Source organism: Procambarus clarkii, chromosome 75, assembly GCF_040958095.1.
Source record: "Procambarus clarkii isolate CNS0578487 chromosome 75, FALCON_Pclarkii_2.0, whole genome shotgun sequence".
NCBI classification, from domain to species: domain Eukaryota; kingdom Metazoa; phylum Arthropoda; class Malacostraca; order Decapoda; family Cambaridae; genus Procambarus; species Procambarus clarkii.
Window position 1 is genome coordinate 16,408,388 of NC_091224.1, and position 25,926 is coordinate 16,434,313.

General features: G+C 40.2%; 1 protein-coding gene across 1 annotated transcript; it reads right to left on the minus strand.

Moving 5' to 3' along the window:
* Window positions 1-4,114: 4,114 nt before the first annotated feature.
* LOC123750732 (uncharacterized) lies at window positions 4,115-25,717 on the minus strand. Its single transcript, XM_069313234.1, has 3 exons — window positions 25,608-25,717; window positions 11,315-11,424; window positions 4,115-10,280 (listed from the first exon to the last, which is right to left on the minus strand). Exons 1-3 carry the CDS (start codon window positions 25,662-25,664, stop codon window positions 9,932-9,934), a joined length of 516 nt encoding a protein of 171 aa, XP_069169335.1. The 5' UTR covers window positions 25,665-25,717; the 3' UTR covers window positions 4,115-9,931.
* Between the last annotated feature and the right edge of the window lie 209 nt (window positions 25,718-25,926).

Below are 25,926 nucleotides of genomic sequence, written 5' to 3' on the forward strand. Positions count from 1 at the left end.
GCTGCCGTAGATCCGCAGAGGGCCAGGGCAGACCGAAGTACAGAAAGAGAGAAAGGATCGTTATAGGGAAGGCGGAGAAGAGTGTGGAAATGTAAAGGAGAAGATTCAAGAACAGGCTTACGAAGAAGGAAGGAGTGAGGAAGATGAGAACCAGAGCTAACAGAAGAAAAGTGCTAACCCAGTTCGGCCGCAACCTTCACTGGATCCGCCACAAGAGTCCCACAGAGGAGGAGAACAGGCGAGATCTCTGAAACGAACTTGCCCGCAATCTTGCGGATCTTCTTCCAGATCTGCGGTAGAGGAGTATCGGACGTAATGGTGGAAACATAAGATTTCAAACTCTCACGTTTAGCAGTACGGATGGTCCTACGGGCCACCGCACTTGCCTTCCGAAACAGAATAAAAGAATCAGCCGTCTGCCGGCGGCGGTGTTTTTCCAGGCTGCACGCTTACAGCGGTCAGCCCGAGCACAGTCCGCATTCCACCAGGGAACACACTTCCATGTGCCCCGGGAGGAAGAGCGAGGGATAGAGCTGAGGGCAGCGCTGAAGACAGTGTCATAAAAAAGGAGGAGAGCGCGAGGAAGAGGCACAGAGGAGAGGTCAGAGAGAGTAGCGCAGAGGGGTGAATAGGTACCAGTCAGCCTTGGCAAACTGCCACCGAGGGAAGGAAAGAGGAGGGTGGAAAGAGAAAAAGGAAACGAGGATGGGGAAATGATCACTGTTATGGAGGTCATCAAGAACCTGCCACGTGAAATCTAAGTAGAGAGACGACGAGCAGAGAGAATAATCAAGACAGGAAAGGGTGCGAGTTCGAGAGTCCACATGAGAGCGCTCACCAGAATTCAGAAGAGATGAAGCGAGGACGAACGGTTCGAGAAGACGGCCTCGGGTGTTTGTCAGAACATCACCCCAGAGGGAATGTCGACAGTTGAAATCACCCAAAATGATCACCGGCTCTGGCAAGGAGTCCAGGAGGTGCTTAAGATCAGGAAGGGAAAGAGGGACATTTGGAGGGAGATAAATGGAACAGACTGTATACCATTTACCCACAAAAACACGGGCAGCAGAACAATGGATAGGGGATGGAAGAAGTAGGGGGACGAAGGGAATATCAGAACGAATTAAGAGAGCAGTAGAGTTATGGGCCACAGCAAGAGCTGGGGGGGGGAAGAAAGGAATAACCACGAAAGTGAGCAGGACGAGCACCAAGCATTGGTTCCTGGAGACAAACACAAAGTGGTGTAAACTGTGTAATTAGAAGTTGGAGTTCATGGAAGTTGGCATAAAATCCACGAATATTCCACTGAAGAATAGACATTATCAAAGAGAAAGGACAGTAACAGAGAACAAGAAAGAAATTAAGGGAAAGAGGAACACAGTTTACTAAAGGATCTCAGGATCAGGGTCAGGAGCAGGGTCAGGATCAGGGTCTGGATCAGGAGCAGGGTCGGCAAAATCAGGGTTAGGGGGCATGGGTAAACTTAGTAAGGAGAGAGGGAAGGGAGCGAGAGAACAGACCAGAGGCGGACTGACGGGGTCCGGAGGAGGAGGGGACAACTGAGAGGGGCAGGCAAGGACAGTTGGAGAAGGGGGGTCAGAAATCAGGGAGTGCACCTCAGGAAGGGCAGCAACAGAGAGGGAATCGAGGGCGGAAGAAACCTCCATATCAGAGACAGGGGGTTCGACTACTGAAATGGGAGGGTATGTAGTGACAGAGTCAGAGGGAGGGGGCGAGGAAGAAAGCGAAACCTTCTTACCCGCCGGAGAGGAAGAAAGAGAGAAGCCAGGCTTGCGTTTCTGGCTCAAAGAGACAGGCGTTCCTGTAACAACGTACCGGGCGACAGACTCAATGGTCTCAGCAGGAGAAGAGGAACGAGAGCGAACAACACGAAGATTGCTGGGAGAATGATGGATATCAGCCTGGACAGACAGGTGGCGTGGAGGGTCAAGAGACTGGGGGGAGGGTCGGGAAGAAAGAGTGGGGGGAGATGGGGAAGAAGACAAAGGAGATATAGCAGACTGGGTAGGAAGGGGGGGAAATCCCAGACGGAGAACCGGGAGGGGGACCATCCGGGACAGGAGGCAAAGGAATAGGGGAGGAAGTGGTGGGTGTGGTCGGGTTTAAGGCCTGGAAACGGTTGTGAGACTGAGGAAGACGGGAAGGACGAGGAGATGTAGAACGCAACACGCGAGCGTAGGAGACGCCCGCGAAAGGGGCGAGACGACGAACTTGGCGTCCCGCTTCTGGAAAAGACGGACGATCACGGTGCTTCAAGTTGAGGACAGCTTCCTCGAGTTTGTAGTGCATACATGAGTGTGAGAAGGTAGGGTGGGCTGCACCGCAATTGTGGCAGCGAGCCTGGGGAGAAGTGCACTCGGACTTAGAATGACTATCGTCCCCACACAAGGGGCACAGATACACAGTACTGGTGCATTTGAGGACACCGTGCCCGAACTTCCAACACTTATTGCATAGTCTAGGAGAGAGAATGTACTCCTGAACGGAGCATCTGGCACCAGCAAGAATAATAGAGGGCGGAAGGGTCCTACTATCAAAGGTGATTTTTACAACTCGAAGGGGCTGACGGCGATGACCACGAGGGGGTCGAGTAAACGTGTCCACCTGGAGGACAGAATGGCCTTGGGCTTCGAGGATATGTTTAATATCCTCATGGCAATCGTTGAAGTCCCGAACACCAGTTGCAACATGGTGCGGGAGGAGAACAGTGACAACACTGGCATTTAACCGAGCATTCTTGGAGACCCGAACAGGGGTCTCTCCAATGCAGGACAAAGCGGCTAAGCGAGTAGCTGCATCCTGAGAAGGAGCAGCGACGACACGCGTACCGTAACTGGTGGAGTTAAAAGTAACAGAGGCATCTACTGAATCAACAAGGTGTTTATGGAGGGAGAAATCGTCAGGAGGAGTAGAATCCAGATGGTGGAGATCAAAGTATTTAGCCCACGTAGCGGGACCAAACAAAGCGTTGTAAGTAGTATTACGGGAAGGGATCGTGCGAGTGCGGCCGTGGCGGGAACGGCGTTGAGAACCCCCGGAGTTCATGGTGGTAAAAGGCGCAGTAGTCACAATGAGAGACGGAGCCATGCCAGGGGACGAGGTGGTCACCACTGGGGGCTGGGGACTCGACCCTACCGCAGAGGAGGGAGGGGAGCTGAGGGGAGTAGTCAGGTCGTCGGGGCCCAATGCAGCAGGGGCTACAGGGCCTGGTAACACAGTCTGACTCGGGGGCTTGGTCGCCCACCCCACGAGCCCGAGAAAATACAAGTGAAACATTATCAGCCATGAAAACGAGGAAAAACTTTCATTCACGAATGTGCCCCCACATGGAGCCACAATTAGAGGCAGGACACCCAACAAGAAGCTATCGCCGATCTTGCCGGGGCCCCCTAGGGGTGCGTCGTGAGTATACGCCCCACAAACGCCACCTTAAGAACCGTCAGTCCGTCGAGAGCGGGTTCAGTGACGAAAGGAGGATTGACAATAAAAGGTTCCCCTCGCTCGAGACGTTGGGTACTACAGTTCTACGGGTGCAAGAGTATGCCTCCTCAAACACCCGAGCGTCAAAACAAAAGAAGGTCGAAAGAATAATCAAAACAGGCAAAAGGTCGGCAGGAAATGACAATTTGATAGGAGAAGAGGGGGGGGTGAAAAATGAAACACGAGTAAAAGGAAAAGGGGCCTGGCAAAATTGGTAAAGGCAGCAGCAGGAGCATAAGGCTGCAAAAGGACAGAGGACTGACCTATGGAGCATCACACTCCGGCAGCTGCCCACCAAGCCCCCTCACGGCGACAACGAGCCAGACAGTGAGGGGGGTTTTGGTTACAAAATAAGGTCCCAGAGTTGTCCTGGCTAGTGGACAATCCTCTTTTTTCCCCTTAGGGCTTGGTGTGGCCTTTGTCGTTCCTGCATACTCTAGTGTCATGAGGTGGCAACTGTTTCAGGGCTGCCTGTCTTTTGTCCTGCTCAATGACTGAAATAATCATTGAAATTGTAGCAACTACTAAAAAAAATTGTGATGGCAAACTTGCAGCAAATGATGTAATGATTCCTGATTATATTTAGTATAAAGGGCTCAATAACATTACCATGTCAAAAAATGATTTTAATTAACATTTAAAAAAATTCCTGACAAAATAGAATATATTATAAAATTATATCAATGATTCATAAAGGATAACAATCACTTTCTAACTTCAACAGTATAAAAACTTTAAAAACAAATTGCATTACTTGGATGAATTTAAAATAAAGTAACACTAGAAACTCGTCTGTCAAGTAATTTCTGGGCATATCAATCCAAAGAAGGGATGATAACGTAACTTGAATACTGAAAGCAATAAATGGCACTATGTATTATACTATAAAAAATCATAGGTTCAAATCAAAATATGTAAATATATCACATTTCAGTTCAAAAATACTTTTGGTAATGTCTAGCACTCATCCTCTGGTGATGATACATGGGCATAATAAACTGCCATTTAATATATTTCATGGTTTAGTTGCATAGCAACAATTACAGTGCAATGAATAAACATAAAATAGACAAGCATATGCATTCAAAACAGCTTGGTGGATCTCTAATATCTTGTCCTTCTGGCACTAAAAATACTGTATGGTAATAGATATTAAGCTTTACCAAATAAAAAGTTAGACATGGAATACAGTATTATAACACTACAATATACACACTGATATTGCAACAAAATTCCTTGTGAAATATATATACAAAGGATAAAGAATGAATTCAAATGAAAGGGACAAAGTCCAAATCTAATGTATCATAATTTGTCCTTATTATCTGTACAATAACCAGGTATTATCACCTTGAAAATTATTACAGTATAGGCTTTTTTTTTTTTTACAAATGTGTGTATATTGCACGATAATTCATTAACCTTTTAGAAGGATTGAAATATACTGTCTAAATAAACAAAACTTTCCTTAAGAGTTGCACTTGACCCAAGATGCCTAATGTTAAACCATAAATTGCACAAATATTAGCATGGCACCATCCATGTTCATTATAATAAACTAAAAAATGACTTGATAAAAAAGTACTGTGATTGCATTTAAGTACATGAAATTATTTCATATATTTTTTCACATTAGTCATAAATAAGTACTTATTTTCTGCAATAATTACAGGTGGCCTGAAATTTCTGCAGTGTTGAATGACGCAGATTCGGAGTCAAGCATGCTAGTACCACATTACGAAATTACAGGAGTGAAACTTCTATAGCATGTATACTTTATGCTAATCCTTCACACCCTACATTCTTGCGATCTACAAGATTTTTTAGTTGTATTTATGCATTACTGCACATCCCAAGCATTGGATTGTATTATGTACAGTACTAAATTTGTGGCTGGAATATTGTGTGACTATTAAATATCCATACTAAAATAGGTGTTTTGAGAATGGAAAAAGTTACGTTTTGGAATTCGCTGGTACTGAACCCTATTTTTTCCCCACATACAGTACTGTGCTGCACATTTAACCTAGTGGGCATCGTTGGCTGAAAGTGGCCGACTTGACATACTGTTTATAATATGTCATGTCGGTCACTTTCAACCAGTTGTCCCCACTGGGAAATTTTATTTAGCTTTTTCAGAAGTATAACCACTGAACAAATATTGGGCCACCTTAAATGTACAATGTGGTGAAGTACATTGTACATTACTGTACATTTAAGTAATGGTGAAACCACCATTACTTAATGTACAGTATGGTGAAAACTTACTTATCACTGCTAACACCTTCGTATATGAAGGTGTATATAATGTACAGGAGCTTTGAAAATGATTGCGATTCATCTAGTGGTACATAATAGTGTACTACTTACCGTTTTATGAGAAAGCATAATACATCAGGGATACAAAGTCCATGAAGAAAAACTGATTTACTTTGAGGATCATCCTTCAGGAGCTTTACACGTTATTATTCATTAATGTTCTAAGACCTGAAATAAGAAACACTAAAGAAAACGTATTTCAAAGACATCTAGAATTATCTGAACATTAAAATTAGTTAACACTAACAGCAGTATAAACTACTGTATCTGGAAATGGCATGACTATTGCTGTATAGTACTTTGAAAGAAAAATCAGGCTCTTGCATTCCCCATAGTAACTTTTGTTCCTGATAACACTAAATGATCACAAGACAGTTAATCAAAAGGACACATGAAAGGACACTGCTCCTCCCGTCTTCAACACAAACACCACCATCCTTCGCTACTGTGCACTGCTGAGGGGGTAGCAGCTGGAGTGATTTGTTTATCGGTGCATCTATAGTACAGGGCTACTGTTACCACAGTGCAAAACTTAAAAGTTCAATTCCGTGATAACCACTCGCTCGCCAAGACTAAAATACTGAAGAAAATCTCCAATACTGCCAATATTCACCATCCAAGAAGGCAAAGGCAGTGTTAAACAATACAGTACTACTATTCTCCAGCGACAAGGACCTCTACAAACCATTCTCCACACCAACTCAGACCGCCCTGCTTGCTGCCAACCTTGCACTCGCTCTACTACTGCACTACCTGGCAGATAGGACCATATTTGCCAGACGCATCAGCTCATGGATTACCATCCAAAAAAACGGTGGAATCGTCACCAACATCAACTCTCAGAACCTAGCACTGACTGCAGTCGCAGCTAAACTCATTGCCAGCGGTTTCTGCCACTGAAAATGGCCTTACATGCTATAGAATTCCAATGGCACCCACCTTCATGAAGAAAAGGTACACAGAGCTGAGGTAGTGCTTTAAGTGTTACCAGTGTATGCACTTCAAGAAATGCACATAGCAATAGGGAAATGCAGTATTTACACATGTTGAGCTGTACAGCCAACCACCAATGCTGCCTACTTTGCAATGGCAAGAAAACTGCCCTGTCACCTGATTGCCTCTACAGACAGGAGGAACTTAAAATGGTGGCGAGTGCAGCCTCCAATGCTCCACGCCTGGCCAACTGGCAATCAGAAGCATTCCCTGCCCTGTCCGGCAGTACACTTCGAGCAGCTACCTCACCACCGTCTGGCCCCTGGGCAGTGGTTGTGACCCACAACCAACCAACTTTACTACCACCAGCGACGTCTGCAGCCACCACCACCATCACCTTGCTTTATGCACTTCTCCACCTTGCCGACAAAATGACTGGCAAAGACATCAGCCTTTACATCATGCCATAAACAGGCTGGTCACTGCAAATTGGCAACCGACCTGATGACCTCCTTCCCACTCTGGCAACAGCACCTGCAGCCTCACCCACAGTGTCCCATGTTCCTGCAACAGGTCCTTCATCACTGACCCCTAGTAATTCATCCCACTGCAAGACTGCCCACTCCAACAACTGAGGAACCTACCTACAGCTGATCCTGCAACTGAGCCAGCAACCCTGCCAATATCTAATCAGGAAGAGTCCTACTCTACAATCAACTCTGATGCCTCGGTGGACGTCACCAGCACACATCCACAACTGCTGACATGACAGCCATACACTCCACACCTCGTTCAGACTACATCAAGGCCACCCCCCATCAACTTCATATGGACATGAGATGGCTGGTGGATGGAAATAATAATGGACGCAACTAAGTGCAATTATACTTTGGTGCTAAAGGACAAGATGTCCAGAGATTACAACAAGAGTTACAGGGAAGACAAGAAACTGGGTCTACCCCTTAAGTGGTATGTCGAAGCAGAGACAATTCACTGGTTGCGACACTACTGTACTATACCAAGAAATCTTCAACCCTATGTGCTACAAATGTTACCCAAACAGTAACCTCTCCAGTAACCAGCCAAATAGATGCAGGACAAAGACAGAAGAAAATGTAATAATCAGGCACCCGACACCACCAAGAAGGAAGCTGGCTAACACAGCAAAGCAGAACCTCCTGTGTGACATCTGCCGCAAGACGTCATGTAACCTTCAAATGCCTACCTATTATCGTCAGCAAGCTCTAATCCATGGTGACTGGGCCACCACCCTAACTTTTCCCCTCCACCTCACATCCCATTCAGTGCATCCTCATCCATTCTTCCATTCCCTTCTTACCAGCTCTATGGTCATTGGATTCAACAGACTCGACACTAAATACTGAACCCTTTTCATATCTTTTATTACAACAGGTATACACAGTCAGTGACCCAAATGAATAAATATAAACTATCGTTATCAGTTTTCAGTTAAGCCTGGTATTTCAAGATAATTATCAAGATTCAGTTCTAAATCCTAACATTTATATAACATTATTTGCTTATCTAAAAGTTTCTAGTATCGCTGCCTTTTAGAGATCCTGCAATTCATTTAAGTGAATATTCCTGCAATTCACTATCTGCTCCAATGTATGATTCAAGCTTGTAATGATCACTTGGATTTAAGAATGAATTTCTTATGACGAAACAATTATAACTTTGTTGAACATTTGAAAAATTTAAATTATACAGTACTGTCAAATATTCCTGCATAATTTCTCATTACAGTACATATAATTTTCTTATACTTAACATTCATGAAATTGGCAGATGCAGATAAAAATGTAAACTTTGTTAATATGACAAGACAGTAATGGTTATCAAGACCTGAGTAACAAACCAAATGCAAGCATGTGCTGTATTGCAGACTTAAAAATTACATTTTCTGATTGCTAACTTACGGAATGTATGGAGACCAACTATATTCATTCATTGATATCCAACCCTGCTGGTTATTTGATATCACAGCTCTGACAATGCTTTGGACTCTCCGATGAAACATACAAATAAACTGCAGTTAAGTATGATTGTAGAATTGCTTATCTGCACATGGCTGCTGATTCTACCAAGTTTAGACCCAGACATGAGTAAGAAGCCGTCTGATGTGCAGAGAACATTTTCAGAAATATATTAGTAGGTGACTATTTACATGCAAGTGATATAACAACTGTTATTAGGGCACAAAAGAAGAGTGAACACACTGGCCTAAGGATCAAACAATAACAATTAAAGGTCTAAAGTGAGCCCTGATATTTAAGACGAGGCAGACAAGAGCAAAAATAAAAAATCTTTCTTATTACAGAAGTTCAGTGAAAACAAAAAGCAAACCAACGAGACAAAACTGAAGATGCAAGAATTTTTAGGAAACAATGTTCACGCCATCGCTACATTGAGCTAATTAAAGGTTTGGACCCAGTGCAAGCCTCAGATCCGAGGCTGATTCTGCACTTTTTATCATCTTTATCAAGATTCCCATCTTTTTATCATAAGAATTGCATGGCAATTCTTATGATAAAATATACAAGAAATATACCTAGTTATACAATTCTTTGTTCTTAATTGTTTCATTTGTTAAGTGTGCTAATGTGTGTTCTACAGTTACATTCTCATTAGTCACAATGGTAACCCAACCATAAAACCTTTTAGGATGGAATATTAAAAGCAATGACTAAAAATAAATTACAAACATATGATCTCACCAACATAACTGGCTATAAACATTTCCAGAAAAGTAGAAAATATTTCTATACTGTATACTTAATATAAAACTGAACATTATGACTGAGCAATTTTATGGAATATAAGTGATTTGATTTGTAATCTAAAATGCACACATGGAGAGCATTTTTAGTCTAGTTATTCTAAACATTTTTTAAACCACAGAAAGCACTTGCAAGGAAAATATTTCAGTTTCCTTTCAAATAACCATGTTGAAAAGAAAAGTTTAGTTGAAACTTGCTGGGAAATTCATAGTTTATATTTCAAAATCACAAGCACCTGTTTCAATCACTAGAAAAAATGCACTACAATCATGGGAGCTAGTTGTATTGGTTTTGGAATAGAATTAATGCATTCATTCAAATTTCTTAGTAACTTTATTTTTACTATTTTAAAAACCACTATTACTATTTAAAAAACACTATTTTATATTTTCTCCATTCTTCCCATATAAATTTTCAAGAGCTTCCTTAAATTCAGTAAATTTCTGATCTAGATATGGTTCCATCATGTCTATTAATTTCTCTACAAAATCATCAATATTCCTAGCATTCTCAGCATAATCAACATTTGTGGGTTTAGGTAAAATTTTGTCAACTTCTAATAAACGGGTATCATCATAAACATAACTGTTAAAAAGGTTTGATAAATGCATCTCTTTTGTTTTCAGCCAAAACTGATACCTTCTAGCATCATGTGACACTCCTGATGCTCTGACATCTATATCTATAATGTCTTTATCTTCCGAATAACTGTCACCTCGAAGATATCTGAAATACAAGAAAAAGCATAGCGACAATTACTTGCATTACAATGGGGCCTCCACTTACAATGCTAATCCGTTCCCAGAGACGTATCGTAAGTCGAAGCGATTTTTCCCATAAGAATTAAAGGGAATTTAATTAATCCGTTCCCCACCCTCCAAAATATTAACATACAAATATATTTTATACTGAATACAATGTTTTTTTTTCTAACAGTACAGTACCAAAGTGTCTCTTACCTTTATGGAGGGCTCTTGATGGTGTATGGAAGATGGTGATGAAGGGGGGAGGAGGAGAGTTGTTGCTGTTAGGAAGGGGAGTTCCCTTCCATTATCACATCAGGCAGTGATGTTTTCTCCGGGGTACTCTCTCTCCTACGTTTTGCCTGAATACCACTAGGACCTAGTTGTGGTTCAGTGCTTGTTTGTCTCACTACAAATTTGTCAAGAGACATTTGTTTTTCCATTCATTTTAACATTTGTCTGTAATGATGCATCACAGTGTCATTGAATAGGTTAAGGCAACGACCTACTGCAGCTTGATTTGGGCAAGTCGTTTCAGCAAAGGTTTGCAATTCTTCCCATGCTGCACACATTTTCTTAATCGTTGAGGAAGAGACATTCTGAACTCTTGTTTCTGCTCTATGGTCATCCTTACATGGGTTTTCATATGTTGAGCTTTTCCACTGACTTTCCTGGGACTCATGGCGTGTTATATAATAATTACTTTAATGTTCAAAATGCAAAAAATCACCATAAAAGCAGAATTTCTTATAGGCGCGATCGTCACTAAGCGGGCAGCTGTAGTAAACTGAGGCAGGTCGGCCGCGTGACTGGGAACCACGTGCTCGGTCGACCCGAACGTGTACCAACAAATATCGGAAGTCGACGACACCATCGGATGTCGAGTCGCATTTTTCAATGAAATTTACATCGTAACTCGAAATTATCTTAAGTAGGGACAATCGTATGTCGAGGTGCCACTGTACAAGGTTACATAAAACTCTGCAATTGTTCCCATTACAATGATGTAAAACTTACTTAAAGAATGCCTCCTGTCCTCTTGGAGGTAGATAAATAAATTTTTTTGTATTGCGCCATGCAAACAATTCTTTCTTATCGGTAGGCACGCCACGTTGATTTTGCTGAACCTGAAAAATATCAATCTATTAAATCATGAAAAATACAATGATACTTTGTACAAAGAGGAACATGCATTTTGCAGTCCAAGAAACAAAACATCTAATGCAGTACCACATGTTTTGTCTTTTGTGCTGTATTTTGTTGAACCGTGTAGACAAAAATCACTACACATAGATTACTGTGCGCGTTTATGTACCAACTTGCCTGTGCTTACAAGATAAATTTCAGCTGCTGGGCCCCAGTCAGTCATTCGCCTATTCCCATGTCTCCTGACCCTCTTACTGCTTCTTATACCAACTCTTGAACCCCAACCCCAAGTGTGATTGGAGTTCAATCCAATGTTATAAAGTAACTGACAAATAAACTACGCCTACCACTGAAACTCAATTTCAGAAACTCTCTGGAACATGATAAAATCCTTCAACATTGGTATCCAGTACACACTGCTGGGTACCTCAAGCAAAATGAGTTTCTTCAATATGTGATGAACTCTTAGAACTACACCATTTAATTTCAACCTGATTTTTATGATTTCATGCTACTCTATTTTTGTTAAAATATATACCATTGACTTCGTGTGTACTTGTACGCTGACTAATAGCAAGCCATTATCAAAAGGCATCAAGCCTACTAGACTATTGATCACCGTCTGTGACAACAGCAAAGTAAACAAAGTTGTTGTTGTTGTTGTTATGGATTCAGCTACTCGAACAAGTTCCAAGTAGCACGGGCTATGGTGAGCCCGTAGTGGACTTACCTGGCACAGGAGCGGTGCTGTAAAAAAAAAAGTAAACAAGCAAAAAGGGTCTAAATATCTCGGCAGGAGGAGGAAGGCAATTTAATAGTACAGCATTGTACTAATTTTGTTATCCGCAATTCCTAGCCATCTATCTTTTCAACGGTTGTGTTATGAATAACCGGGTAGAAGCAATACGAATAAGGAATGACCAATAACCATTTAGAAAGCTCATTTATGCTTTAATTTAATACGAGATATTCAAAATAATGAACAGAAATATAACTAACGAAAAAAACAAAGCAAAACGCTAAGACATCTCTATACAAGAATATTTAATTACATGAAAGCTTCAATTTTCTTTTCTTTTTTATTTTTACTTTCCCAGCTCATGTGGCTATTTACATTCAAACCTGTACCGCTTGGGCGACAGAAACAGAACTCAATCTCACCAACTGTGCCAGACCTTGTCTGGTGTCAATTAATACATGGCTCTCGTTATTCATGTATCACCTTACACACCACGCCTCCCCAACGTGTTCTGACGCACTATACGCTGGTACGCACCCGAGAACACCCCCCTCCCGCCCCCTACACACGCCGAGGCCCCACTCCTGCCACTCCCATACAATGAGAGACTTAAGTCTCAATAAACACTTGAACTTTAACTTGAGAAACTTACATTGCTCTAATTAACACATGTATTTATACAAAGTTCATTTGTTTTTATTATTTATAATAAATAATATATTTTATGTTAACACATATGGAGGTACAATGATACACTGGTTCGTGTGCGTTACTCTCAACCCGATTTTTTCGTCCATACGCTATAGGCATGTATACTAGACAATTAAAAAACAACAATATTCTAATTTAATGGTGGTATCATTGTTGCTGTTTTATGAAAAGTGTGTGGTTTAGTCAAGAGACTGAGATTGTGAGTCGAAGTAGGTTTGGGAGTTAGTCGCAATTCAGATAGGTTAGGGTAGATTATGGTATGGTAAGTTAGAGTATATTAAGTACTTTGGGGTAGGTTGGGTTATGGTAAGATGGGTTGTGTTGTATTAAGGATTTTTACGCCTGAGATGTGAATACATCGGTCTTCTTTGACGTGCCAGTAGTACACCGTGTTGAATATGGGGGTGGTTGGAGAATGTGTCGTGGGAGTATGTGGTTTGTGTGTTTTTTCAGTCAGAGTGCCAGGTCGTTGGGAGGTTTGTACAACTGGGGTTTTCTTACTCTTGGTGCCGGTGGTTCGAGTTTGTGGCAAGTTAGCCTTGGGAGTAACTTTGGTAAGGCGTGCTGCAAAGTCATTTAGGAGGTTTTCCAGCATCAGTTCAAACGCTGGATTTCCAGCAATGGTAGCTGTGTTAGGGCGGATGTCATTGTAGATGTCGATTGGGAGGGGGGGGGGTGTTTGTTGGGTCAGCCTCAGAGATGGGTTGGTTTACTTGGGTAAAAAAAAAATTTAGGAATCGGTCCAGCGTCTTTTCTAGTGCATTTTCAGCGCGAGTAACAAGAATTTCAGCAAGATCGGGACTGTTATACGTTTTGTGGGAGAGAATTGAACTCTGGGGAGTGCAGGATTATCAGTGGCAGACATATCACGTACAAGCAAAGTAACAAAAAGGCATTAAGCCGGGAAAACTATGTAACACCATTTGGAAGTGCAGGCTAGTAAAATCCCAACTTGCATTCTGTGGATGACATTCCATCTTGCGATACAGGAATAATAGGTAAATGTAGCTATAACTTTTTGCAATAATTCTGTAACCTCTTACACTGGTATAGCTAAGGGTAACGGGAGTGCTACATGTTCGTATGCGTAGGCCCTAAGTTTATTATAAAAAAATAGGCAAATTTCTATAGGTAATCTACAGTAAAGCGGGTCCTATAAGTCAGAAATAACGTCGGGGACATGAAACACGTGTACTTTAGGCTTATATCGAGTTCCTCCTCTAAGGTCAAACTGCCGACGTTTCCCAGGATGCAACCCCGCAACACTGCCGAACTCCAGGGTACATATTTCCTGCTAGGTGAAAGGAAAAGTGCCCAACCACTTCTGTCCCGACCAGGAATCAAACCCAGAGTTCCCGATTATGAGTCGAGAACGCACCCGACTGTACTATGAATCACAAGTCTGGAACCATAGGACGAAATTATGGGAAAAGTTTTTATTTACAAGGATTTGGTAAAGTGATTGTCAAACACAATAAACGTGTAATACTCCACGATATTTCCAAAGAAAGTAATTAACAAATATGTTATGGAAAAGGAAATTAGTGGAACCCCCCCCCCTTTAACCCCTCTCTGGAGAGCTCCACTTGGCGAATGGGCCGGTCCAAATCAATAGGGCCGGGATTCCTTCACCCGTGAATCTAGAAATCCCCATTTTTTTATTTATTGTTATTATTGTAAAGTTCTTTCTTATAGACTGTAAGCTTTAACACAACTCTTCATCTTTGCCATTTCAATTTAGAGATAACACCATCAATGGTGTCCAAGAAATGTGTATGTACATCATTCATAATGATGTGCTGCCCGAAATCTTAGCGAAGTATCCAAAATTTGCTTACTGTAGGTAATGCATGCACATGACTGTAACGCTACCGCCCAGTTGGGTGGGTGTGGAGCAAGACTAGTAACTGTGTGACTCACCATAGATGTAAAGTGCCTTGTATAGTGACTGTTGTGAGCCTCTTCCCAATAATCACAAGTCATACAAAAGACTATTGGTGTGTGTATTTGTGTAGGTGATTAAATATGTGTATGTATATATATATATATATGTACACAAGAACAAATGTAACTGCAGAAGGCCTATTGGCCCATACGAGGATACATGCATGAGTATGTGTACATGTACAGTATATATAATGTTGATAATTGTGTAACTAGCGTCAAAAATTGTTATTGCTTAGCTAAACGAACTAGAGGGTTCAGTTCCTGAACTGATTATGTGCCTCTGTAATCCTTTACACTACCGCCCACGGGATGGGTATAGGGTGCAAAATAAAGTAAGAAATTGAATTGCCATCCTTTCCGACATCGATAACTTCCAATCTCTGCCAAATTATGAACATTGATGCACCACTGTGAGTGAGTCTTCTTTTAACATCACCACTAGTCAGTCGTCAGGAGGAAAAACCCTTCATGCAAACTGCACGTATTGCGAAGATCGACTATATGGATATCGTTTAGTATCTGTTAGTGACTGAAATAGTTGCTAGAGATATTATCTCATTTCATCTGGTCTATAATTATTGACTGGGGGGGGGGGGGGTCCCGGCTGTGCCTGCATTTCTCCCTCCCAACTCCCTGAAAACTGTCTTCTAAAACCCCCTTTCCTGCCTTCAACTTTCTCTGACATCTCCCCCCCCCTCCCCTCCCACCGTCTCTCCATGTAACACACGGTCCCGCTCTCTCCCTTAAACCACCTCTCCATTTTCTCTCCTTCCCTTTCTTCAAACATCCCTCCTACAAAACAAACTGCAAGCAAATAAACTCCAAGAGATTGGCCCCCCCCCATCTCTTGCAGTCAATTCTATCCCATGCTCATTGGTCAAATGCTTGTAAATCCTGCAGCTTGCCCCATGTAAAGGTAAAGGTGTTTTTGAATGAAAAGCATTTACATATACATATTACGTTCAAATATTTCTGTCAGCCAAACTATGCACAAAATTATAAAATATTGTAGAACATCAATATTTACATTAAAAAAAAAAAATATTGCACATTAAAATTTATGAAAATGTAGGCTAACGATATTCCATCATAGTTGTTTAAAATTCAGCTACTGGGAACAAAAAGTTTCAAGTAGTGCGGGCTGTATGGTGAGCCTGTAGTGAACTTACCTGGCACAGGAGTGGAGCTGTAACTCGGATATTCCATCCTAATGGTCAAAGGATTCGCAGATGCAGTTTAATGCTGATAAATGTAAAGTTCTGAGGCTAGGTAATTATGATAGAGTTACAAGATACGAGCTAGATGGTGTTGAGATTGCGAAGTCGGATTGCGAAAGGGATCTGGGAGCTATGATTAGTAAGAATTTAAAACAAAAGGATCAATGCATGAATGTTCATAATTAGGCAAATAGGACACTGGGATTTATTAATCGAAGCGTTAGTAACAAGACACCGGGTGTGGTTCTTCAGCTATATCTAGCTCTGGTTAGGCCCTATTTAGGTTATGCAGATCAGTTTTGGTCGCCGTACTATAGAATGGATATAAATTCACTTGAACGTGTCCAGCGTAGGATGACCAAGTTAATTCCCCAAATTAAAAATCTTTCATGCGAAGAAAGATTAACAAAGCTTAAGTTGCATTCACTGGAAAGGCGAAGAGTTAGGGGTGACAAGATAGAGGATTACAAGTGGATGAATGGACATAGAGGGGATATTAATAGGGTATTAAAAGTATCAACAGAAGACAGAACACGAAACAATGGGTATAAATTGGATAAGTTTAGATTTAGAAAAAACTTGGGTAAATACTGGTACAGCAACAGGGTTGTTGATTTGTGGACCCAATTGCCGCATAACGTGGAGGAGGTGGGGTCCCTCGATTGTTTCAAGCGTGGGTTGGACATGTATATGAGTGGGATTGGGTGGTTATAAATAGGAGCTGCCTCATATGGGCCAATAGGCCTTCTGCAGTTACCTTTGTTCTTAATACTAACTACTAATAGTTAACCTGCCATCTCATCTAATAGATAGCATAGTTATCGGAAATTACTAGACTGTCAAAATTGGGGCGTTTTATTGCCAATTAAGGCACATTAATATTGGCCTTTTCTTAACCATCAGCCTAGCAACACATCCTCAGTTTATGCTTGTCTCAAATTTTAACCTACCGTGTATTTAAAATATTTCGTTAATATAAAGAAAAAAAATATATACTATAAAAAATAACTAAGATAGTTATTACTAATAACTATTCTTTTTATAGTATAAAAATATACTATAAGAAATTATATATATAATTTGTTATATATATATATATATATATATATATATATATATATATATATATATATAAATATATATATATATATATATATATATATATATATATATATATATATATATATATATATATATATATATATATATATATATATATATATATATATATATATATATATAACAGTGTCAGACCACGGAGGAAAATTGACACAGGAATTTCCTTAAGTACTTTCGTATATTAATACATTTTCAGAAGGAGTGATTTTACAGGTCGGGTATTGGACATAAATAGGCAGGAGAGAATGGTGGAGTGAGGTGAGGTACAATACGTGGACACTGCAGACGGCCTATTGGCCCATCCGATGCAGCAACCACGCACAGGCCCAACTCATGGATAATTATAGCATAAAATAGTAAATATTTACAATGAATTAGTGAGAAATGTGTTCCAATGATCCTACTTAAATCGCCCTTTAATTGATCTATTAAAAATGGATCTAAGTTATATAAACCACTGCTAATGTTCAAATTACTTTCTTTTGTGATCTGTATCAAAGCAGATTCAATTATTTTTCTGTTATAGGTGCTTTTACAATTCGTTACTGAAGAAGCCATCTCCCAATCAATTTGGTGAGCATCTTCTGACAGATGAACAAACAAAGCATTAGACAATTGGCCATGTCTTACAGAGTATTTATGTTGCGAAATTCTACATTTCAAATCTTTAGATGTTTGCCCATCATAGAACTTATTACAGTCTTTACAAGGTATTTTATAGATGACAAATATCACTGCGAGGGCTGTTCCTAACTAATAGCTTACCAACAGTATTTTCGTAGCTAAACAATACATGTATATTAAAAAGTTTCAAGGCCTTGACAATATTCTCAAACCCAGAGAAATATGGTAAACATAACACATTCTTTGGGCGATTTCTTTCACTGCATATATTATTATAATAAATATATAGGCTTGGGCTTGTCTCATGTGATTCCTGGGGGCACCGGATTGAAGATGGCTTGTCAAACGCCTCGTCAGCTTGGTCGACGTCATACCTATGTACTTAGATTGAAGGTTACATCCTTCATGGGGGCAAGTGTATATGTATACAACGCTTGACTGCTGTAGAGGATTCTCCGTCGGCTTCGGGCTGTTTTTGATAAGGAGTTCGGAAATCTTCTTGGTTTTGTAGAATATTATCAGGTTTATGATTTGGTTAGGAGTAATGTTTTTTACTCCTTTACGGATTATTTTTTTCTTTATTCTTTCCTCTTTTATATGTTCACTGTGCATGGTTGATTTGTAATATAATTTGATTGGAGGTATTGTGGTTTCTGTTCAAGGTTCAGGATTATACCAACGGTCCAAGTGTCTTCTTATAGCAGCGTTTATTTCCGCGTTGCTATATCCGTTGTTCACCAATACATACCCGAGTTACTATTTCAAACTCTCGACGAATATAAGCAGTGAGAACACTGGCTTTGTATCTTTGGGGGCACTCACTTCTACCGTTCAGGCATAATCCTATGTTGGTGGGCTTAGCATATACGTTGGTGCTTAAAGAGATTCCTGTTTTTGTTATTAGAACCTAGAACAGAAACCACAGGTGCTGAGGTGATGTCGATCTGTGAGGATGTCGAGGTGTTGCTCGATGGGAGTACAGAGACTTTCGTCGATGTTGCTGTTCCATTGGTTTGTAGCATGAAGTAGTTGCGTTTTGTTGTCTTTGATTTCATTTTCTGCCTTGTGTATCGGATTTCGAATCAGATCATCGACGAAAGTCTCCGTACTCGCATCGAGCAACACCTCGACATCCTCACAGATCGACATCACCTCAGCACCAAAACCAGGATAATCAAGAAACTAACATTATATGGAGGACCTATGGCAATTCCACGACCGAGACACGGCTTCCTGAACCTTGCAGGAATCAACCTCACTGAGGACCAAGTCACTCTCCTAAATCTGGGTATAAACTGTCATGTTATGTCCAGACCATGTGAGATGGCCCGGAAAGTGGAGTTGGAAATCCTGTTGGATGACATATTCGACCTCGAGACACAAAAGAAGGTCACCACCAAGGACACCTTACAAGCAGAACTTATCGCAGAAGGAGGAAAGAATCGAGGCAACTACAGAAGCACCATACTGTCCCCCGAGCTCAAAGGGGAGGGGGGACAACCATGATGAACACCTATATTAATGTCAAATCACTAATTACGCCTACATAGAAAATTTCCCTAGCCTTTAGCAGCACTGCCAACTTAATACTTGCTCATCACTCTTGGAAGTCATTCTTTATTAGTTTTGTTGTATGCATTTTCAAAATTCATAAATGCCATGTACATCATACAATATTGTTAAGATGCCTTCTCTGAGTTGTTTCAATGGAAATAGCTAATGTATACACTGTTCATCGCTGAACAATTTCTCAGTTATTTCCTGTACCTTTCCACTCTCCTACCATACACTTTCCTCACTACACATTAAACATCTTAAACTAATGTCTATTATTCTTACAGTTACTACATTATCTCTTAACTTATTGACAAGAAACACCCCTCTTCACTCCAGTTCTTTCTAATCTGAATCTGATTATGTATTTTAAAGTTTGGAATGGGTCTGGAACTAATTATTCTAAACATTTTTAGGTTGAGTAGAGTGTATAATCAATTCAGATTACAATACACTATTTTGCGAGTTCAAACCGTTGTTCACGTCAACTGGAATTTAATGAATAATCAATCTGTTGCAGGAAATCTTGCTTTTACATTTACTGATTAAATTTATGACAAAAATGTACAAAATAATTATGAAGTTAAAGGAATTACTTCAGACATACCATATTAGTTGAAGTTCATGCCAGCACATTAAAATATTGTACAGTATTTATAAGCACATATTACCGAGTCCAGTACAGATTTCTTTTATGTGATACCATACAACCATGTGCTCTTTGTTTACATACAGTTATGGGGCTCAGTCTCCAAAAATGAGCATACAAAGCCAGCAGTGTCTTAGTGCCACTAACGTTTTCAGTAGCTATAAAATATTAAATACAGTAACAAAAATTACTTTTATTTTTTATTAATGCTTGTACATTTAGCTGGAAAAATTTTAACAATATAAATTACTTATGAACACATTTCATCTACACATACAGGGCATAACTGGCCGACCTCTTGCAGCGTTCAAAAGAATTCAACAGGCACCTTCAAAGGATCCCTGATCAATTAGGCTGAGATTAGGATATAAGACTGTAAGCAGGTGCATCAAACAGCCTGGTTGATCAGACCAGCAACCAGGAGGCCAAGTCAAAGGCGGGCTGTGAGGACATTGATCCTTGGAGTAATCAACAGGTAGTCAACAGATAAGGAGGAAGAAAGGGTATAGGGGAAAAAAGATCAGAGAGGGGCAATAGGAAAAAAGATTAATGGAGGAGGGAGAGGGGAAGAGATGCAACAATCAAGTGTGTGATGTGAGAAATATGAAAGAAATGAAGAAAGGCGTAGAGGAGTAAAGGAGAACAGCATAGAACAGGAAATTAGAGATAAAGAAGAAAAAGGGCTAAAGTGGAAGGTAAATATGCTACCAACATTCATTTAACTTTATAGGCAAAAATATATTTGTCTTTCAAACTCGTTATCTCCATGTATGGATAACATTAATCTCATGATAAATCTAATCAGTAAGTAAAACTGAGGAGTGCCCTTCACTCTTCCTTACACCACGCATGAGTTTATGAAGAATTCAATATGTAGGATATTTGCATTTAAAAACAAGCTTTCAAAAGTTAATAGCTGACATTTATTAATTATTTACTCTACATGTATCAATATTAAAGACCAACCCAAGCTAAAGTCATTGAGGGAAAATTGAGAAAATGGCATGACTGACTGTCCCTGACATATTCACAAAACATTTAAATGGGAACCACAGTATTATATATCACCCCGTATACACACAACTCGTCCAGGTCGCAAATAATGAGTTAACCGGAAAGGAAGGGGGGAGGGGATGGGGGTGGCTCAATACCTAGGCCACATAGGGCCTCGTGCTTGGGTCTGGGTCTACAATGGTGGACACTGAAGCGCTCTCACTGAGTGTAGATCTCCCTACTTTGTCTTCAAGCTTGCTCTGATATTTATTTGGTAACCAAGAAGCTAATTCCCACCTACATGAGATAGCCTCTTCTTGAGGTTATCTTGAGATGATTTCGGGGCTTTTTAGTGTCCCCGCGGCCCGGTTCTCGACCAGGCCTCCACCCCCAGGAAGCAGCCTGTGACAGCTGACTAACTCCCAGGTACCTATTTTACTGCTAGGTAACAGAGGCATAGGGTGAAAAACTCTGCCCATTGTTTCTCGCCGGCGCCTGGGATCGAACTCAGGACCACAGGATCACAAGTCCAGCGTGCTATCCGCTCGGCCGACCGGCTCCAGATAGCCTGAGGCTATCTTGCTACTGAACAATGGACAGGTGGCTGCTCTTTCATGGAAGGGAGCAAGGCAAGCTGGCACTGGTGACTCACAATTATCCAATGAGTGAGTCATGGTATCTGACTTGTCATTAATGTGTGGTCCCTATGACCTGACTTTTGGGTCAAAGTGCAATTTCGCACACTGAAGATATGAGTTACCATTGTCTAATGCCAGGATGTCTGGTGCCTGCAATTCCCTCTCATGCTAGACTCAACTCTTATGTTAATATGTAACTAAAAATCACTTACAGTGTTAGAGAGGGAAAGAGAAAAAGAGAGAGGGAAAGAGAGAAAGAGAGAGGGAAAGAGAAAAAGAGAGAGGGAAAGAGAAAAAGAGAGAGGAGGAAAGAGAAAAAAAGAGAGGGAAGACAAACTCAGGTTCAGCTGGGCACCCTATCTAGTTACAGTACTGTATACATAAAAATGGAGAGAACAAAAGCCGACTTATTTTTAAAACTTGATCATGAAAAAACTAAAGATATAAATGTTGTATCAGCAGTATTCAAATGAGAAGGTGCCTCATACTGTATTTATAGAATGTAGCCTCCCTCTGGCCTGTATCAGAGGTATTCATAAATTTTTAATGGTTTCATGGGTTATTTCACTATTATAAAGGTCACCAATTGTTTGTCCTTTCCAATGGCAAATTACAAAAGATTCATTAATCCAAATGCTGCAGTCTCAAATTGTAAATGGATGTACATCACTTCATACACGAGGTGGCTATCTTGAAGTTATCTTGAGGTTATCTTGAGGTTATCTTGAGGTTATCTTGAGATGATTTCGGGACTTCAGATTTTTTGTAACTAACTCGTCTCGTGATAATGTGTGATGCATATGTAATGTTTATGTACAAAACAACCAAAAAGTCACTGGTTTGATTCATATGCCAGGACAGAGACATTTAGGAAAGTTTCTTTTACCCTGATTCCTCTGTTCACTTAGCAATAAATATGTACCCTGGAGTTTGCAATTATTGTGGGTTGCATTCTGTGGAGGCCATACATAGGGCATGCCTGGAGAGGGTTCTGGGAATTCTTCTACTGCCCCGAGCTCAGTCTGAGGCCAGGCTAGACTTATGATAACTTGATCCAACAGGTCGCTGCTTGGAGCAGTCCGCAAGCCCACATATTCACTACAGCCTGGTTGGTTCAGCACTTTTTGCAAGAACTTATCTAAGTGCCTCTTGAACACATCCACCTTTGTTCCAGCAGTATTTCTAATGCTTGCTAGGAGGGTGTTGAACAGCTGTGGACCTCTAATGTTCAGTGTTCTCTGATTGTGCCTCTGGCACCTCTACTCTTCACTGGTTCTATTTTGCATTTCCTTCCATATCTTTTGTTCTAGTATGTATTATTCTACTGTGCAAATTTGGGACCTGGCCTTCATATACTTTATATATTATTTGATACCTTTCTCATCTCCTTTCCAAAGAGTACCTTTTGAGATCTTTGAGACAGTCCCAATAATTTAGATGTTTTATTATTTCTATGCATGCCGTATGTGTTCTCTGTATTCCCTCAAATTCAGGGATCTTTCCTGCTCTGAAAAAGGAAGCGAGTACCGAGCAATACTCAAGACAGGATAGCACCAGTGATTTAAATAATATTAGCATTGCTGTGGGGTCTCTGGATTTGAAGGGTCTCATAATCCATCCTATCATTTTCCTGGCCGCTACTGTACTATATTTGCTCTGTTATATTCAATAAATGTCAGGTCGTCAGGCATCATAATTCCTAGATCTTTTGCACGTTGCTTTCCTTCCATGAGTAGGTCTGATTGTGTCCTTTACCCCTGTGTTTCACTTAAGTTCCTCGTTTCCATCATACCTAAGTACTGTGCCTGGAATATATCACCATTAAACATCATGTTTTCAGTTACCCAATCAAAGATTTTACTAATATCTGCTTGCAATTTTTCAGTATTTTCTACAGAGAAATTTTTCATGTTGATTTTTTAACCATCTGCAAAGGATGACACGAAGCTGTGACTCATATTTTTGTCAATATCTGGGATAGGAATGAAAAATAGCAGTAGTGGAAGGACTGTGCCCTGGGGTACAGTTTTTCACTGCACTTGGACTATATCTTATTTGAATGACCGTCACTCTCTGTATTCTGTTTAACAAAGTTGAAAATCCAACACCCTCTTTACCCGTTATTCCTATTGATCTCGTTTTATGGGCTATCACTGCATGGTCACATTTGTCGAATGCCTTTGCAAAGTCTGTGTATACATCATCTACATTTTGCCTTTCTTCTAAGGCTTTTGTGATTTTGTCAGTGGTTGAGAAACTGTGACAAACAGGATCTTCGCACTCTAAATCCATGTTATCCTGGGTTGTGTAGTTCATTATTTTCTATAAAACTATAAATTTGATTCCTAATCACTCTTTTAAAAAACTTATTATGTGATGATAGTGCAACTGGTCTATAATTTTTTGCCAAAGCTTTACTACTTACTACCCATGTGGAGAGGAGCTATATCTGCTGATTTAGGTGCTGCTGGTATCTCCCCTGCCTCCAGGCACTTTTTCCATAATTACATTGAGCATTCACACTATTGGTACATTACATTTCTTTATGAATATTAAATTCCATGAGTTTCCTGTTCCTGACACTAGAAAACTAAAATACAATAGAGCTTTTAAATTTAGCTTTTACAGATGAAATAACATGTGTGTGAAGCATTTGGATACCATAGCTAATCATAGCTAACCCACCCTAATAATATACTGTATTGTATATTTTTTTAAATTAGAAAATGAGCTGTGTGTGAAGTGTCTATGTACAATATCAATAATTCTATAGACCTATAAAACAGAACTCAACTTAACATTGATATAACATGTGTAAATAATTGATATGCATAGGTTCAAACCCTCATCAAGGTTCCTGAAGATTTGTTCTTTGATACATCACGTTAATGTGATTTCTCTGTGTATGGAATAATATTATAATTTATACAAAATACATACATATTACATTACACATAATTGAAACTGCATTAAAATATTTTGTTATAGTGCCACTAATCATGAACAACATTTTTTGGCAAATCTTAAAACTAACTGAAACACCCAGCCTTTGGTCAGCTTTTTCAGATATAGTCAGCAATATCGTTAGAGGGTGACAAATGACCTTTATATGACCCCCTAGGCATTGTGCAACTAGATATAAGTCACTTCATACCCAAGAAGGTTCACCAATGGATTAAAAAAAATATCATAATCCAACCCACCTAAGCTAATACTGCCTAACCTAATGATATATATTTTGATTTAACAATTAAAAGAGAGCTTGGTTGAAACACTCATGTATGATTTGACCATAAGTGCAACCTTTGTTTGTGCCATCATACAACCTGGTGATGTCATAGCCCCCAAACCACCAATAGCAACGTGTGAAGAATATTATATAATGTAGAGCAACAAAATCATTACAAAATACAATTATAATTTGTAACAGTAATAATTTATGTATGACATGACCAAGTATGCATAGTAATAATCAAAAGGCACCAAGCCTGGAAGACTATTTATATTTAGCACCAGGATGGAGCAACCGGTTTTTGAAACGCACTTAATCTGAATATAAGCAATGTCTCTTACCTAGCATATCCAGTCTTGGTAGACTTCATAGTTTGGTTTACATTTTCGGGAACAGGAAGCCTGCTAGGCTTATCGAGGTCCAATTAGGACTATTATTGAACTTCCCCAAAATGCAACCCACAATTTTCAAATGTAGATATGATAGAGCCCAGTAGGCTCAAGAATCTGTACACCAGTTGCTTGACGGTTGAGAGGCGGGACCAAAGAGCCAGAGCTCAACCCCCGCAAGCACAACTAGGCGAGTACAATAATTGCTTAACTCTAGACTACCTATTTACTGCTAGGTGAACATTGGCATTAGGTGTAAAGAAACGTGCCTAAGGCACCGGAATGGAACTGGCTGCCCAAATCATTGCATTACAAAAATTTTGTATTAACTGGAACATTAAACTGGTCATACCTTCGTGTTATCACTCTCGAACAAGCCTTTGATTTTGGTAGAAAGCTTATCTGCCATGATAACCGACTGCCAACCTTGAACACCCTCTCCTCTACACGCTGCTTTGTTTACTGAAGCTTGTCGTACTGAGCTCGTACTCGTCACTCGTCACAAATGCGTTCACGCGCGCGCACACACACAAAATGTTAAAAATTTGTATTTTTTTTAATTAAATTGGTAAAACTGGTAATGTTTTTATTACTATTAAATAAAAATAAAAATAAATCTAGCATGAAGGGGTTAGTGGACGTTTATGTGTGTTTGGAAATAAAGTAAGAGG